Source organism: Agelaius phoeniceus, chromosome W, assembly GCF_051311805.1.
Source record: "Agelaius phoeniceus isolate bAgePho1 chromosome W, bAgePho1.hap1, whole genome shotgun sequence".
In the NCBI taxonomy this organism is placed as follows: domain Eukaryota; kingdom Metazoa; phylum Chordata; class Aves; order Passeriformes; family Icteridae; genus Agelaius; species Agelaius phoeniceus.
This window is the reverse complement of record NC_135301.1, coordinates 2,498,598-2,512,427: the sequence shown is the minus strand read 5'-3', so window position 1 is coordinate 2,512,427 and position 13,830 is coordinate 2,498,598. Positions and strand designations below refer to the sequence as shown.

General features: G+C 49.5%; 2 protein-coding genes across 4 annotated transcripts in view; one reads left to right on the top strand and one right to left on the bottom strand.

The window, feature by feature from the left end:
• Positions 1-234: 234 nt before the first annotated feature.
• Positions 235-11,109, bottom strand: LOC129132740 (thioredoxin-like protein 1). The gene is made up of 8 exons (XM_054652150.2): positions 10,929-11,109; positions 9,630-9,726; positions 9,121-9,294; positions 8,755-8,877; positions 6,938-7,007; positions 4,085-4,257; positions 2,943-3,047; positions 235-456 (listed from the first exon to the last, which is right to left on the bottom strand). The coding sequence occupies exons 1-8, from the start codon at positions 11,024-11,026 to the stop codon at positions 427-429; spliced, it is 870 nt and encodes a 289-aa protein (XP_054508125.1). The 5' UTR covers positions 11,027-11,109; the 3' UTR covers positions 235-426.
• Positions 11,110-11,809: 700 nt separating this feature from the next.
• LOC143696573 (WD repeat-containing protein 7-like) overlaps positions 11,810-13,830 on the top strand; it is a 44,882-nt gene continuing 42,861 nt past the window's right edge. For all 3 annotated transcript variants that reach the window (XM_077193146.1, XM_077193147.1, XM_077193145.1), the window contains exon 1: positions 11,810-11,966. The gene's annotated coding sequence lies outside the window, so the exon portion shown is untranslated. The remainder of the gene's footprint in view (positions 11,967-13,830) is intronic.

The window sequence follows — 13,830 nt, the reverse complement described above, 5'->3', positions numbered from 1 at the left end:
ATAAATGCCATAAATCCCAGCGTCACTCCCAGCTGTGTGTGCAGGAAATGCACCCTATAAATGCCATCAATCCCAGAGTCACTCTGAGCTGTGTGTGCAGGAAATGCACCCTATAAATGCCATAAATCCCAGAGTCACTCCCAGCTGTGTGTGCAGGAAATGCACCCTATAAATGCCATAAATCCCAGCGTCACTCCCAGCTGTGTTTCCTGCCTGTAGAAAATGCACCTTGGCAAAAGTCAGCGCTTTTATTTACAAATCCAGCAGCGGCAGCAGCAGCAGGAGGAGGAGGAGGAGGAGGAGAGGAGGAAGAGGCTCCAGCTAAAGCAAGGGTTTATTGGGAATGGCACAAACCAAGGGACAGTCCCTGCTCGTGGCAGCACCCATCCGGAATGGACACAGCAAACCCAGCCTGCCCAGGGCTCCCTAGTGGCTCTCGCCCTTCTTGCCCACTACCTGCAACAGGAAACAGCACAGTCAAACCTATTGCCAAAAATTCCCTTTTTTTTCCCCTTAAAAATCCCTTTTTTCCCATCAAAAATCCCAATTTTCCCTCAAAAATACTCAATTTCCGTCCCCAGCAAAGTTCGCTTTTCTATTCCCCAAAATTCCCTTTTTTCCCCCTCAAAAATCCCCAATTTCCCCCTCAAAAATCCCCAAATTCCCTCCCCAGCAAAGTTCGTTTTTCTTTTCCCCAAAATTCCCTTTTTTCCCATCAAAATTGCCCATTTCCCCTCAAAAATTCCCAATTCCCCTCAAAAATCCCCAATTTCCCCTCAAAAATGCTCCATTTCCCTCCCCAGCAAAGTTTGCCTTTCTTTTCCCCAAAATTCCCTTTTTTCCCCCCTCAAAAATCCACAATTTCCCTCAAAAATCTCCATTTCCCCCTCAAAAATCCCCATTTTCTCTCAAAAATCTCCATTTCCCCTCAAAAATGCTCAATTTCCCCCCAAAAATGCTCAATTGCCCTCCCCAGCAAAGTTCGCTCTTCTTTTCCCCAAAATTCCCTTTTTTCCCCTCAAAAATCCACAATTTCCCTCAAAAATGCTCAATTTCCCCTCAAAATCCCCAATTTCCCCTCAAAAATCCCCAATTTCCTTCCCCAGCAAAGTTCGCTTTTCTTTTCCCCAAAATTCCCTTTTTTCCCCCCAAAAATCCCCAATTTCCCCCTCAAAAATCCCCAATTTCCTTCCCCAGCAAAGTTCGCTTTTCTTTTCCCCAAAATTCCCTTTTTTCCCCCCAAAAATCCCCAATTTCCCCCTCAAAAATCCCCAAATTCCCTCCCCAGCAAAGTTCGTTTTTCTTTTCCCCAAAATTCCCTTTTTTCCCCTCAAAAATCCCCATTTCCCACCAAAAATGCTCCATTTCCCTCCCCAGCAAAGTTCGCTTTTCTTTGCCCCAAAATTCCCTTTTTTCCCCTCAAAAATCCCCAATTTCCCCCCAAAAATCCCCAATTTCCCTCCCCAGCAAAGTTCGCTTTTCTTTTCCCTAAATTTCCCTTTTTTCCCCTCAAAAATCCCCATTTCCACCCTCAAAAATCCCAATTTCCCCTCAAAAATCCCCAATTTCCCCTCAAAATCCCCAATTTCCCCTCAAAATCCCCAATTTCCCCTCAAAAATCCCCAATTTCCCCCTCAAAAATGCTCAATTTCCACCCAAAAATCCCCATTTCCCCTCAAAAATCCCCAATTTCCCCTCAAAAATGCTCAATTTCCTTCCCCTGCAAAGTTCGCTTTTCTTTTCCCTAAAATTCCCTTTTCTCCCATCAAAATTCCCTTTTTTCCCATCAAAATTCCCTTCTTTCTGTCCCAAAATCCCCATTTTTTTGGATTTTGGGATGAAATGGGAATTTTATAGGGAAAAATGGTAATTTTTGGGGGGAAATTGAAGTATTTTACAGGGGAGAAATGGTTATGTTGAAGAGAATGAAAGAAATGGGAGAAATGGGGAAAAAAAAGGAGGAAAAAGGCAGGAAAATGAGGAAAAAGGAGAAAAATGGGGATTTTGGGGAAAAATGAGGAGGGAAATGGGAATAAATAGGCAAAATAAAAAAGGGAAAAGTAGAAAAAATAGAAGAAAATTGGGACTTTCATTTCATCCCTGCACTGACACCTACAGCTGCTCCAGATGTGTGAGTTGATAAAAAAAAATGGGATTTTGGGAAAAAATGAGGGAGGAAATGGGAATAAATGGGCAAAAAAAAGGGGAAAAGTAGAAAAAATAGAAGAAAATTGGGAGACTTTCATTTCATCCCTGCATTGACACCTACAGCTGCTCCAGATGTGTGAGTTGGCCACAAAAAATGGGATTTTGGGGAAAATGAGGGAGGAAATGGGAATAAATGGGCAAAAGAAAGGAAAAAGTAGAAAAAGCAGGAGAAAAAGGGGAAAAATGGCAAAAGAAATTGGAAATAAAGAAACAGGAAGTGTTTGCAGGCTGGGAGAATGAGGGAGGTCTGTGTTTATTTTAGAGCAGCAGAATGAGTGTTGAATGTTCTTAGCATGGCAGAAATGAAGTTTTAGTTCAAAGGAGAAATGAAGTTTTAGTTCAAAAAAGAAATGAAGTTTTAGTTCAATAAAGGAATGAAGTTTTAGTTCAAAAAAGAAATGAAGTTTTAGTTCAATAAAGGAATGAAGTTTTAGTTCAATAAAGGAATGAAGTTTTAGTTAAAAGAAGGAATGAAGTTTTAGTTTAATAAAGGAATGAAGTTTTAGTTTAATAAAGGAATTAAGTTTTAGTTCAAAGAAGGAATGAAGTTTTAGTTCAAAGAAGGAATGAAGTTTTAGTTCAAAAAACGAATGAAGTTTTAGTTCAGATCAAGTTTTGCTGCTGGGAATTCTGGTGTCAGTGCTCTGCAATTTGCACCATGACTACTGCAGGAGTTTATTTTCAAGTAGAAATAAATGAAAAGAAGGATTTCTCAGATTTTATTTAGCACTCACTCGTTTGAAGTCGTTCATGTTGGTGGCCTGCACTGGGGTGCCAATGAAGGTGAAGTAGGTGATCCTCGTCGTCTCTTCGTCGCCGTGATTGGACTGCACGAACAACTGCACAAAGAAAAGCAAAATAAGGGCAGGATTTGCATCCCAGATTGGAATTTCTGGAAATCCTTTTTTCTGAGAGGCCTCAGGAGCACAATCTGCTGCTGGTGCATCTGGGATTGGTTCCATGTGGTTGTTGATTTTATTATCAATTCTTTCTATTCCTTGCTAGCTTTCTGATGAAATCCTTTCTTCTTTTGGTATAGCTTTAGTAATATATATACAAAACATAAAATAATAAACTAGCCCTGTGAAACACGGAGTCAGCTCCTCATTGCTGGATCAGGCTGATTCAAGAAGAGTTAGAAATCTCTTTTCCCAGCCTGGCACCTGAAGGAGGAGTCAGGGCTCTCAAGGCTGTTTATTGTACCTTATCTAGAAAGTTCTTTCCCTGCTCCTGCTGGGGTCTGTGCAGCAGGACAGCTCCAGGCACCCTGTGTTGTGTCTTTACACTGAAAGCTGCCTGTGCAAGGTTCACAATAACTGTGTTAGACAGGCAGCTTCTACTCCAACCCAACCCAAGTGCCACCCTCACAGCAGAACATGGAGGCCCAGGAGAAGCAGGAGAAAGGCTGGGCACACCCAGCCCCCTGGATCTCCATTCTAAAAACCCAAATCTGCTTTTCCACCCTGTGATAACTTCACTGCTATTCTACCTAAACTGTTGTGGCCTGCAGATCTCCATCTAAGGTTGGGAACTGGGTCACAATCCATGGGTCACAATCCATGGGTCACAATCCATGGGTCCCAATCAAACCCAAGGTGTTTTGGGCTTCTGAGCTGTCCTGGGCAGCCAGAGGGGTGTCCTGGGTTGTGACACTTGCACACCTGTTCCAGCTGCTCCAGCTGTGGGAGCTTTATCTCCATTACCCAGGTCTCTGGCTCTCCATTCCATAACTACTCAGAGAGCAGCTCTGTTTTGCTGGCAGCCTGTTCAGCCCAGAGCTGGGATTCCCCACTGCCCGCAGCCCCTGCCTGGCCGGGCTCTGACAGGAGATGAGGACCAGCAGAGCAGGGCCACCCCCCGGGCCGGTGGCACTCACAGTGACACTGTTGACGTTCTGGAACTTGACGTAGCGCAGCTGCACGATGCCATCCTCCCTGATGTCCTCGGGGCCCAGCTGCAGGGCCTGCGTGGGCTCGCTGCGCTCCGCCTCCTCAAAGTCCATGGAGCGCGGCAGGTTGATGAAAATCTTGATGGATTTGGGGCCCTGCCCTGGGGGACACAGGGAAACGGGAATTGGAGACCCAGGGATGGATTTGGGGCCCTGGACACACAGGGAAATGGGAATTGCAGAGCCCAGGGATGGCAGAACCCAGCCAGGAGATTGGGTTACTGCAGAACATGGGGAAGATTTCAGTGGAGCTCATTCCAGGTTGATGAAAATCTTGATGGATTTGGGGCCCTGCCCTGGGACAGACACAGGGAAACGGGAATTGCAGACCCCAGGGATGGATTTGGGGCCCTGGACACACACACAGGGAAATGGGAATTACAGAGCCCAGGGATGGATTTGGGCCTGCCTGGACACACACAGACAGGGAAATGGGAATTACAGAGCCCAGGGATGGATTTGGGCCTGCCTGGACACACACACACAGGGAAATGGGAATTACAGAGCCCAGGGATGGATTTGGGGCCCTGGACACACAGGGAAATGGGAATTACAGAGCCCAGGGATGGATTTGGGGCCCTGGACACACACACAGGGAAATGGGAATTACAGAGCCCAGGGGTGGATTGGGGCCTGCCTGGACACACACACAGGGAAATGGGAATTACAGAGCCCAGGGATGGATTGGGGCCTGCCCTGGACACACACACACAGGGAAATGGGAATTACAGAGCCCAGGGATGGATTGGGCCCTGCCCTGGACACACAGGGAAATGGGAATTGCAGACCCAGGGATGGATTTGGGGCCCTGGACACACAGGGAAATGGGAATTACAGAGCCCAGGGATGGATTGGGCCCTGCCCTGGACACACACACAGGGAAATGGGAATTACAGAGCCCAGGGATGGATTGGGGCCTGCCCTGGGACAGACACACAGGGAAATGGGAATTACAGAGCCCAGGGATGGCAGGGATGGATTGGGCCCTGCCCTGGGACAGACACAGGGAAATGGGAATTACAGAGCCCAGGGATGGATTGGGGCCTGCCCTGGGACAGACACAGGGAAATGGGAATTACAGAGCCCAGGGATGGATTGGGGCCTGCCTGGACACACACACAGGGAAATGGGAATTACAGAGCCCAGGGATGGACTGGGGGCCCTGGACACACACACAGGGAAATGGGAATTGCAGAGCCCAGGGATGGATTTGGGGTCCTGGACACACAGGGAAATGGGAATTACAGAGCCCAGGGATGGATTGGGGGCCCTGGACACACAGACAGGGAAATGGGAATTACAGAGCCCAGGGATGGATTGGGGCCTGCCTGGACACACACACAGGGAAATGGGAATTACAGAGCCCAGGGATGGATTGGGGCCTGCCTGGACACACACACAGGGAAATGGGAATTACAGAGCCCAGGGATGGATTGGGGCCTGCCTGGACACACACACAGGGAAATGGGAATTACAGAGCCCAGGGATGGATTGGGGCCTGCCCTGGACACACAGACAGGGAAATGGGAATTACAGAGCCCAGGGATGGATTGGGGCCTGCCCTGGACACACACACAGGGAAATGGGAATTACAGAGCCCAGGGATGGATTGGGAACACACACACAGGGAAATGGGAATTACAGAGCCCAGGGATGGATTGGGGACACACACACAGGGAAATGGGAATTACAGAGCCCAGGGATGGATTGGGGCCTGCCTGGACACACACACAGGGAAATGGGAATTGCAGAGCCCAGGGATGGAAGGGATGCACTGGGCCCTGCCCTGGACACACACACAGGGAAATGGGAATTACAGAGCCCAGGGATGGATTGGGGCCTGGACACACAGGGAAATGGGAATTACAGAGCCCAGGGATGGATTGGGGCCTGCCCTGGACACACACACAGACAGGGAAATGGGAATTGCAGAGCCCAGGGATGGCAGAACCCAGCCAGGAGATTGGGTTACTACAGAACATGGGAAGATTTCAGTGGCTCTCACTCCAGCCTGGAATTACAGCCAGGTTCTCTCTGCAGCCTACTAAATTATGAACACTTCTCTTTGTGTAGCAAACTGCAATAAACACTTCTGTTTGTGTGTTAAAGTATGGTAAATATTTGTGTACCAATCTATAATAAATACTTTATTTGTGTATCAACCTATAATAAATATTTCTTTCAGTGTATCGATGTGTAATACTTCTGTGTGCATCAATCTGTAACAAATATTTCAATTTATAAATTGTGTATCAAATTATAATAAATATTTCTATGTGTGTATGAATCCATAATAAATATTTCTATTTGTGTATCAGTCCATAATAAATACTTGTAAATGTGTATCAATAAATAACAAACACTTCTCTTTGTCTATCAATCTATAATAAACACTTCAACCTGTGAATCAATCTCTAATATTTCTATTTGTGTATTAAACTACAATAAATAATTTGGGTATCAATCTATAATACTTATATGTCTATATCAATCTCTTATAAATACTTAATATATATTTGTGTATAGATTATCAATCTATAAGAAATACTTATATTTGTGTATCAGTCTATAATAAACACTTCTCTGTGTGTATAAATCTCTAATAAACACTTTGTGTGTCAATCTATAATAAACATTTTGATTTGTGCATCACTTCTCTTTGTGTATCAAACTATAATGAATACTTTGTGTATCAATCTATAATAAATCCTGTGATTTGTGTGTCAAACTCTAATTTTTGCCCACCAACCAACAATAAATCATTCTACCTGCAGCACTCACCATTGTCTGGCCCCTGCAGTTTCATGGAGTACAGCTTGACAGGCTGACTAAAAGCTACAGTGATGAGCAGCTGTGGAAGGAAAAAAAACCAAAATTACACTCTGATTTCTGCACTTGGAACCAGCCCAGCACAGGAACCAGGGATAAGGCAGCTCTGGAATAAAATGCTGGGCTCACTTCTCCTGTTCCACCCATCCTGGCCCCTTATTGCCCTGGGCATCCTCAGGGGGGAAACCTTTGGAGCCTGTGGGACAACATCCCCGGATCCATGGGCAGCACTGCCTTGGATCCATGGGCTCCTGCAGGAGAACATGCCCGGATCCATGGGCAGCACTGCCTTGGATCCATGGGCTCCTGCAGGAGAACATGCCCGGATCCATGGGCAGCACTGCCTTGGATCCATGGGCAGCACTGCCTTGGATCCATGGGCTCCTGCGGGAGAACATCCCCGGATCCATGGGCAGGAGAACATCCCCAGATCCATGGGCAGCTCTGCCTTGGATCCATGGGCAGCACTGCCTTGGATCCATGGGCAGCACTGCCTTGGATCCATGGGCTCCTGCAGGAGAACATCCCCAGATCCATGGGCAGCTCTGCCTTGGATCCATGGGCAGCACTGCCTTGGATCCATGGGCTCCTGCAGGAGAACATCCCCAGATCCATGGGCAGCTCTGCCTTGGATCCATGGGCAGCACTGCCTTGGATCCATGGGCTCCTGCAGGAGAACATCCCCAGATCCATGGGCAGCACTGCCTTGGATCCATGGGCTCCTGCAGGAGAACATCCCCAGATCCATGGGCAGCACTGCCTTGGATCCATGGGCTCCTGCAGGAGAACATCCCAGATCCATGGGCAGCACTGCCTTGGATCCATGGGCAGGAGAACATCCCTGGATCCATGGGCAGCACTGCCTTGGATCCATGGGCCCTGCAGGAGAACATCCCCGGATCCATGGGCAGCACTGCCTTGGATCCATGGGCTCCTGCAGGAGAACATCCCCGGATCCCTGGGCTCCTGCAGGAGAACATCCCCGGATCCATGGGCAGGAGAACATCCCCGGATCCATGGGCAGCACTGCCTTGGATCCATGGGCAGGAGAACATCCCCAGATCCATGGGCAGCACTGCCTTGGATCCCTGGGCCCCTGCAGGAGAACATCCCTGGATCCATGGGCAGCATTGCCTTGGATCCATGGGCCCCTGCAGGAGAACATCCCCGGATCCATGGGCAGCATTGCCTTGGATCCATGGGCAGGAGAACATCCCCGGATCCATGGGCAGCACTGCCTTGGATCCATGGGCAGGAGAACATCCCCGGATCCATGGGCAGCACTGCCTTGGATCCATGGGCTCCTGCAGGAGAACATCCCCGGATCCCTGGGCCCCTGCAGGAGAACATCCCCAGATCCATGGGCAGCACTGCCTTGGATACATGGGACCCTGCGGGAGAACATCCCCAGATCCATGGGCTCCTGCAGGAGAACATCCCCAGATCCATGGGCTCCTGCAGGAGAACATGCCTGGATCCCTGGGCAGCACTGCCTTGGATCCATGGGCTCCTGCAGGAGAACATCCCTGGATCCATGGGCAGCATTGCCTTGGATCCATGGGCTCCTGCAGGAGAACATCCCTGGATCCATGGGCAGCACTGCCTTGGATCCATGGGCTCCTGCAGGAGAACATCCCTGGATCCATGGGCAGCACTGCCTTGGATCCATGGGCTCCTGCAGGAGAACATGCCCGGATCCCTGGGCTGCAGCCCCTCTCCTGAAGGCCCCAGCCCCTCAGCAGAAGCTCCCTGGAGCATGTGCAGCACACCTGCTCGTCGCAGTCGGACTCCAGGTAGGAGGAGTCCTTGCGCAGGCAGTTCTCGAAGCCGTGCTCGTCGCTCTCGTTGAGGCACTCGCAGCCAGCCTTGTTGATGAAGGGCAGCAGATCCATCTGGGGACAGAGAGCACACAGCTGCTCACAGCTGGGACAGCCACAGCATGGCACACAAAATGCATTTTAATCATTACAGAGATTCTCCATTCTTACTAAATGTGTACATGTCAATATTCACAGTTTTTCTGGAACAGAGAGCCCAGACAAGTGGTTTTCTCGGCCAGCTCTGCCTAAAATTTGACTTCAAGTGCATTTTTTTACCAGTTGAGCTAGAGAATAAAGCTCTGGGGAGACACTCACGTATCCTTTGGGGATGTCTGTGTCTTCGCTGTTGCCAGGATCGTTCTCCAGGTGCTGTTTGATCTTGTCCTCCAGGCCCACGGCATCTGCTCCCTGGTACTGGTCGATGCGCACCTTGTTGCGGAAGAACAGGAACGTGGGCGTTGCTGAGATGTTGTTGGTGGCAGCCGTGCCCTGGGAGCAGACGGGAGTCCCCATTAGTGCCTCAGGCAATCTCACCTGCACCACTGGGAGCTGCCTCATCCCACCGATAAACCCATTCATTTATTTTATTTGATTTACATTTTTGTCATTCACCCTGGTGCCGTGCGCAATATCTCAAGTACTACTTGGGGCTGAGGATCAGTGAATTATTGTGCTTTTACACTGCTCAAAGGAAGGGCAGCCCAGCAGGGCTATTCCTCCTTAGGAGGGATCTGTTCTCCCAGTCTGGGAGCAATCAGTGCCAGGGCTGCCGTGCCCTCCCCTGTCCCCATTCCCGGGCAGCAGGAAGGCTCTGGAGCACACACCTGGCACTGGTGCACGTCCACCTCCAGGAACGTTGCCTGTGGGTATTTGTTGCTCAGGGCGTTGAAGGCGGGCGCGATCCGCAGGCAAGGGCCACACCTGGGGGAAAAGTGACACTTCCACTGAATTCCACTTCTGGTTCTTTGTCATTGCCTGCCCCAAATGGAATTAGAAGGTTCCTGCTCTTCCTGATATCCTGCTGTAAGAACAGTCCCTCCACCTGGCTGCCCGGGTGATACAGTGAAGGATGACATTTGGGAACCTGCAATTTATTGTCTTTATTTGCAGCATTTTCACCACAGTCCTGCTCGAGAAAGTGTTACAAAGGAGGGCAAAAGCAGCAAAAAACTCCTATCATTAGTCCATGCTACCTCCTGGGAAAAAAACTGTATTTACACACAACTCAAATGGTCAACACGTATCAAATTGTTCCCACAACAAATCTCATTTACACCTATAACCAGTTATTCCCGTATTTATTTGGCCCTGGGAAGACAGAGTTGGTTTCTTTTGATTTAATTGCATTGGCTTGGATGAAAATGTGTATTTTTTATTTATTCTGCGTCAACAAAAGTGTAGGAAGTGCTCAGCTGCACCAATTCCTGTAAAGGGAGTTTCTCACTGAGAAAGAGAAACAAAAAGTGGAATAAAAAAACCCCGACGTAGTAAATTGGCAAAAAAGCACCCATAACTAAGAGGCAGCAGCCAAAAAATAATGAGGTGCCCTATGAACCCCCAAACCCCTGAGATTATCACTATTCTCCCTAATTTCACAAATTAACGGGAATCATTCAGATGTCGAGGTTCACTTGGTGACAAATTCATCTCGATTTCATCACAGTTACATCTCCCTGCTGAGGAGGGGAAAAGGGATAATCTACTTGTCCTGGGCAAATGGGGTGCGGATCCAGTCAAGTTTTATGGGGCAAAAGATGTTTTTCCAAGTTTTAAGTTGCATTTAGCGTTGTCCGTGCCTTGTTCCCATCACTTTCCTGCCCTTTAACGGGGCTTTACACCAGCGCAGCCCCTGCTCCCTCAGAGCGCCTGAGGGCTGGCGGGTCCGCGGGCAGTGGGTTCGGCGGGAAAAACGGGAATTTATGCCAGGACCTGGGAACATTGTGTTAAAAATCACGGAACTTAGAAAGGCGCTGATGCTGCGACTGCACTGACGCGTTCCGGAGCGCCCCTCACGCTGCAAACCGCGCCGGCGAACCCCGAATAAAAACACGGCAAGAGCGGAGCCCTTCCCGGGAGCCTGAGGGGGAACGGGCGCGCAGGAGCCGCCCCCCGCCCTCACTCACCCCCTCATGGTGAACTTCACCACGGCCAGGCGGGAGCCGGCGGCGCTCAGCTCGGGCTGGAACTCGGTGTCGTTGGCGATCACCTTCACGCCCGCCATGGCCGCGGGCCCCGGTGGCGGTGCCGGGTGCGATGTGCAGCGTCACGGCGGGCAGGACGCCCGGCATGCACCGCTGGCACGGGCGCAGGCGCGCCCGCCCCGCTCCGCTCCCGCCCGGCCGCCATCTTGGGGCAGGGCAGCGCGGGACGCAGTGACGTCACCGGCCGCCATTTTGAGAACGGGCAGCGATGCCCCCGGCCGCCATTTTGAGAACGGGCAGGCGTGAGGGGCGCAGCGCCCCCCGGCGGCCATTTTGGGAACGGGCAAGCGCGGGAATTTTGTGAGAGGAGACGCGATTTTAAATATCAAAATAAAACTTTAGTACTAGTTTCGTCATCAACTCGTTTTTTGGTGACGTTATGGGGATGGCTGATGTAAATTTTTGTCACCTTACTTAAATTATGCTTTTTAATAAAGTCGCGCTGTCGCGATACGGAAAAGAATTGTGAAATAAACGCTGAAGCCAAATGGGGGGAAATAAGATATAAGTGCTTGTAATAACCACAAAATAAAACCAAAATTAAATCCAGGATTTTCTCCGACCCAATTTGCAGCGTCATTCCTGACAACTTCCCAACGTACTTTAGAACACAACATAATGTCACTTCAAGATGTCTCATAATTCCGCTTTTCCTGCTAAACACCGGGAATATCCCCAGCACTCTACTCTCGCCTGCTGTAATTCAAAAGCCTTGCAGTAATCGCTAACTAATGAATTATTTTTTTAGCAAGTAATCACCGGCTCACTGCGCCCTCAGCGTCACCCGGCAGTTTCCACGGCGGCGGCACCTTGCCGTCAAGCGCGCCGGCCGGAGCTTTGCGCCAGTGTCGCGGGACGCGCTGTCATCCGGCCGCTGCCGCACCGAGCGCGGCGGGGCCGCGGCGCCCGGGACGCGTGAGGGCCGGGACAGCCCCCGGCACCGGCACCGGGACCGAACAGGTGCGACCGGGGACCGGGGCGGGAGAGCGGCTCGCTGCCAGCGGGAGCGCGGAGCGAGCCCGCGGCGCTCCGCAGGCCCCGCAGCATCCCCTGCGCCGGGAGCGCTGAGGAGGCTGCGGCAGCGGGAGGCGCAGGGACCCGGGCGGTCCGGGACCCACACTCGGCTGGGCCGGAGCCCAGGGAGCCCAGGGAGCCCGGGACACCGGTAACGGAGCAGGATGGGGTTTGGAATCCATCAGGGTTCACCTCAAAACGAGCGCCGGGTTATTAAATGGATGGATGGAGGTTTCCATCGCTGCTAACGGAGAGACTCCTGGCAGGAATGGATCCTCTGAGGGGCTTAAATGCCTTTTAATGCCGATTTTTTTTGCTACCTCGCAGCCCTCCCCGGGTTTATTTCCCTTTCCTGTGCCAGACAGTGTGCGCTTGGCACCCAGGCATGGGATTTGGAGTGCTCCACCTGCTTTGGATAACTGTCCTTGGTGACAGTTCGAAACAGGAAAAATTACTGTGGCTTCAGTGTATCACCAAATTAAGCACCGGGAAAACCTGCAAGTGGCTTCCGAAGGTGTTAATTAACTCCAGTCTCGTGTCCCAAATGATTGGTTTGTTCTCTGTCTACGTTTGGAAGCTCCTGCATACCCAGGGAAGGTGTTCTCATTGTGTTCTCCTTCCCTCAATGGTCCCTTCTTTCCATCCCTAAGTAACAACCAGAAAGTCTAACCTGTCATTAATTTTAAAATCATTGCATTTTTCTAAAATGCATAAATAGCCCATTTATAGCTATAGTATACTATTTAACACTACTTAGTGCTATTTATTAGCGTTTTGGGGGCAGATTATTGGAGTGTGCACACAAATCCTGTGATTAATTCCTTCCTCGATGGAAATAAAAGTGTTTGGGAAGAGCTGCTCCGGTGTAACAGAGGTGGGGTTGCTTCTGTTTCACCCCTTCCTCCCATGGGATTGTTCTGTTTGGGGGCTTTTCTGGCTGTAAAAATCCACAGTGTGGATCTCTGGGTAGACAGCTTGCAAAGGGTTGGAGTCCTGGATTCAGTGTTTAATTCCTTGTACTGGAACAATCAGTTTAGTGGCTTTACTGAAATAGGAACTGATCCGGGATTAAATGCGCCTAAGTCCCACCTTCAAGCAGAGCAGTTCAAAGAGTCACACATTAGTTAACATTCTTTTGGTTCATTTCCTCATTTAAAGAATTGCTTTCTGTTAAAATATTTTTAAAATCCTGGTTTTGGGAAGGTGTTTTTCCACATCCCTGCATTTGTTCTGTTTATTGTACAATATTGTTGTGTGTTTCCCACATCCCTGCATTAACTGTATGTCTAAGATTGGAATTATTTCCATATTATTTATTTATTATTATTTGCAAGGTTTTGTGTTAGAAAATTTCAAGGGAAGGAGATAAATACAAGGATGATGTGTGTATATCCCTGTGTACATGGAATAACAGGATAATCTGCCTCACTGGCTTTTTGGAGGAAAACCAGGATTTTGGCACTTGTGGACAGACACAAATTTACCCCATGGAGACACAGGAGGAATTGTACTCGTGGCATCTCCATTTTCTATTTCCAAGTTCCCTTTTCTGCAGGAAACAGAGGGTTTGGGGCAGTTCTGAGTGCTGGGAATCGGTGTGCAGTGATTCCCTGCCTGCTTTTGGGCCCCTTTGGCACTGGGACAGTGCTGATTTGCTCCTGTACTTTGTCATCACTGATGTCAAAAAATGGAATTATTGATTGTTTTCGGACAAAAAGGGATTTTGGTGCTGCCAGGGGCTGCACTTGGTGCGTGCTGGGGCTAAGCTGTGGAACCCAAGTTCCTGGGGAATTAAGATGTGGCTTTTCCT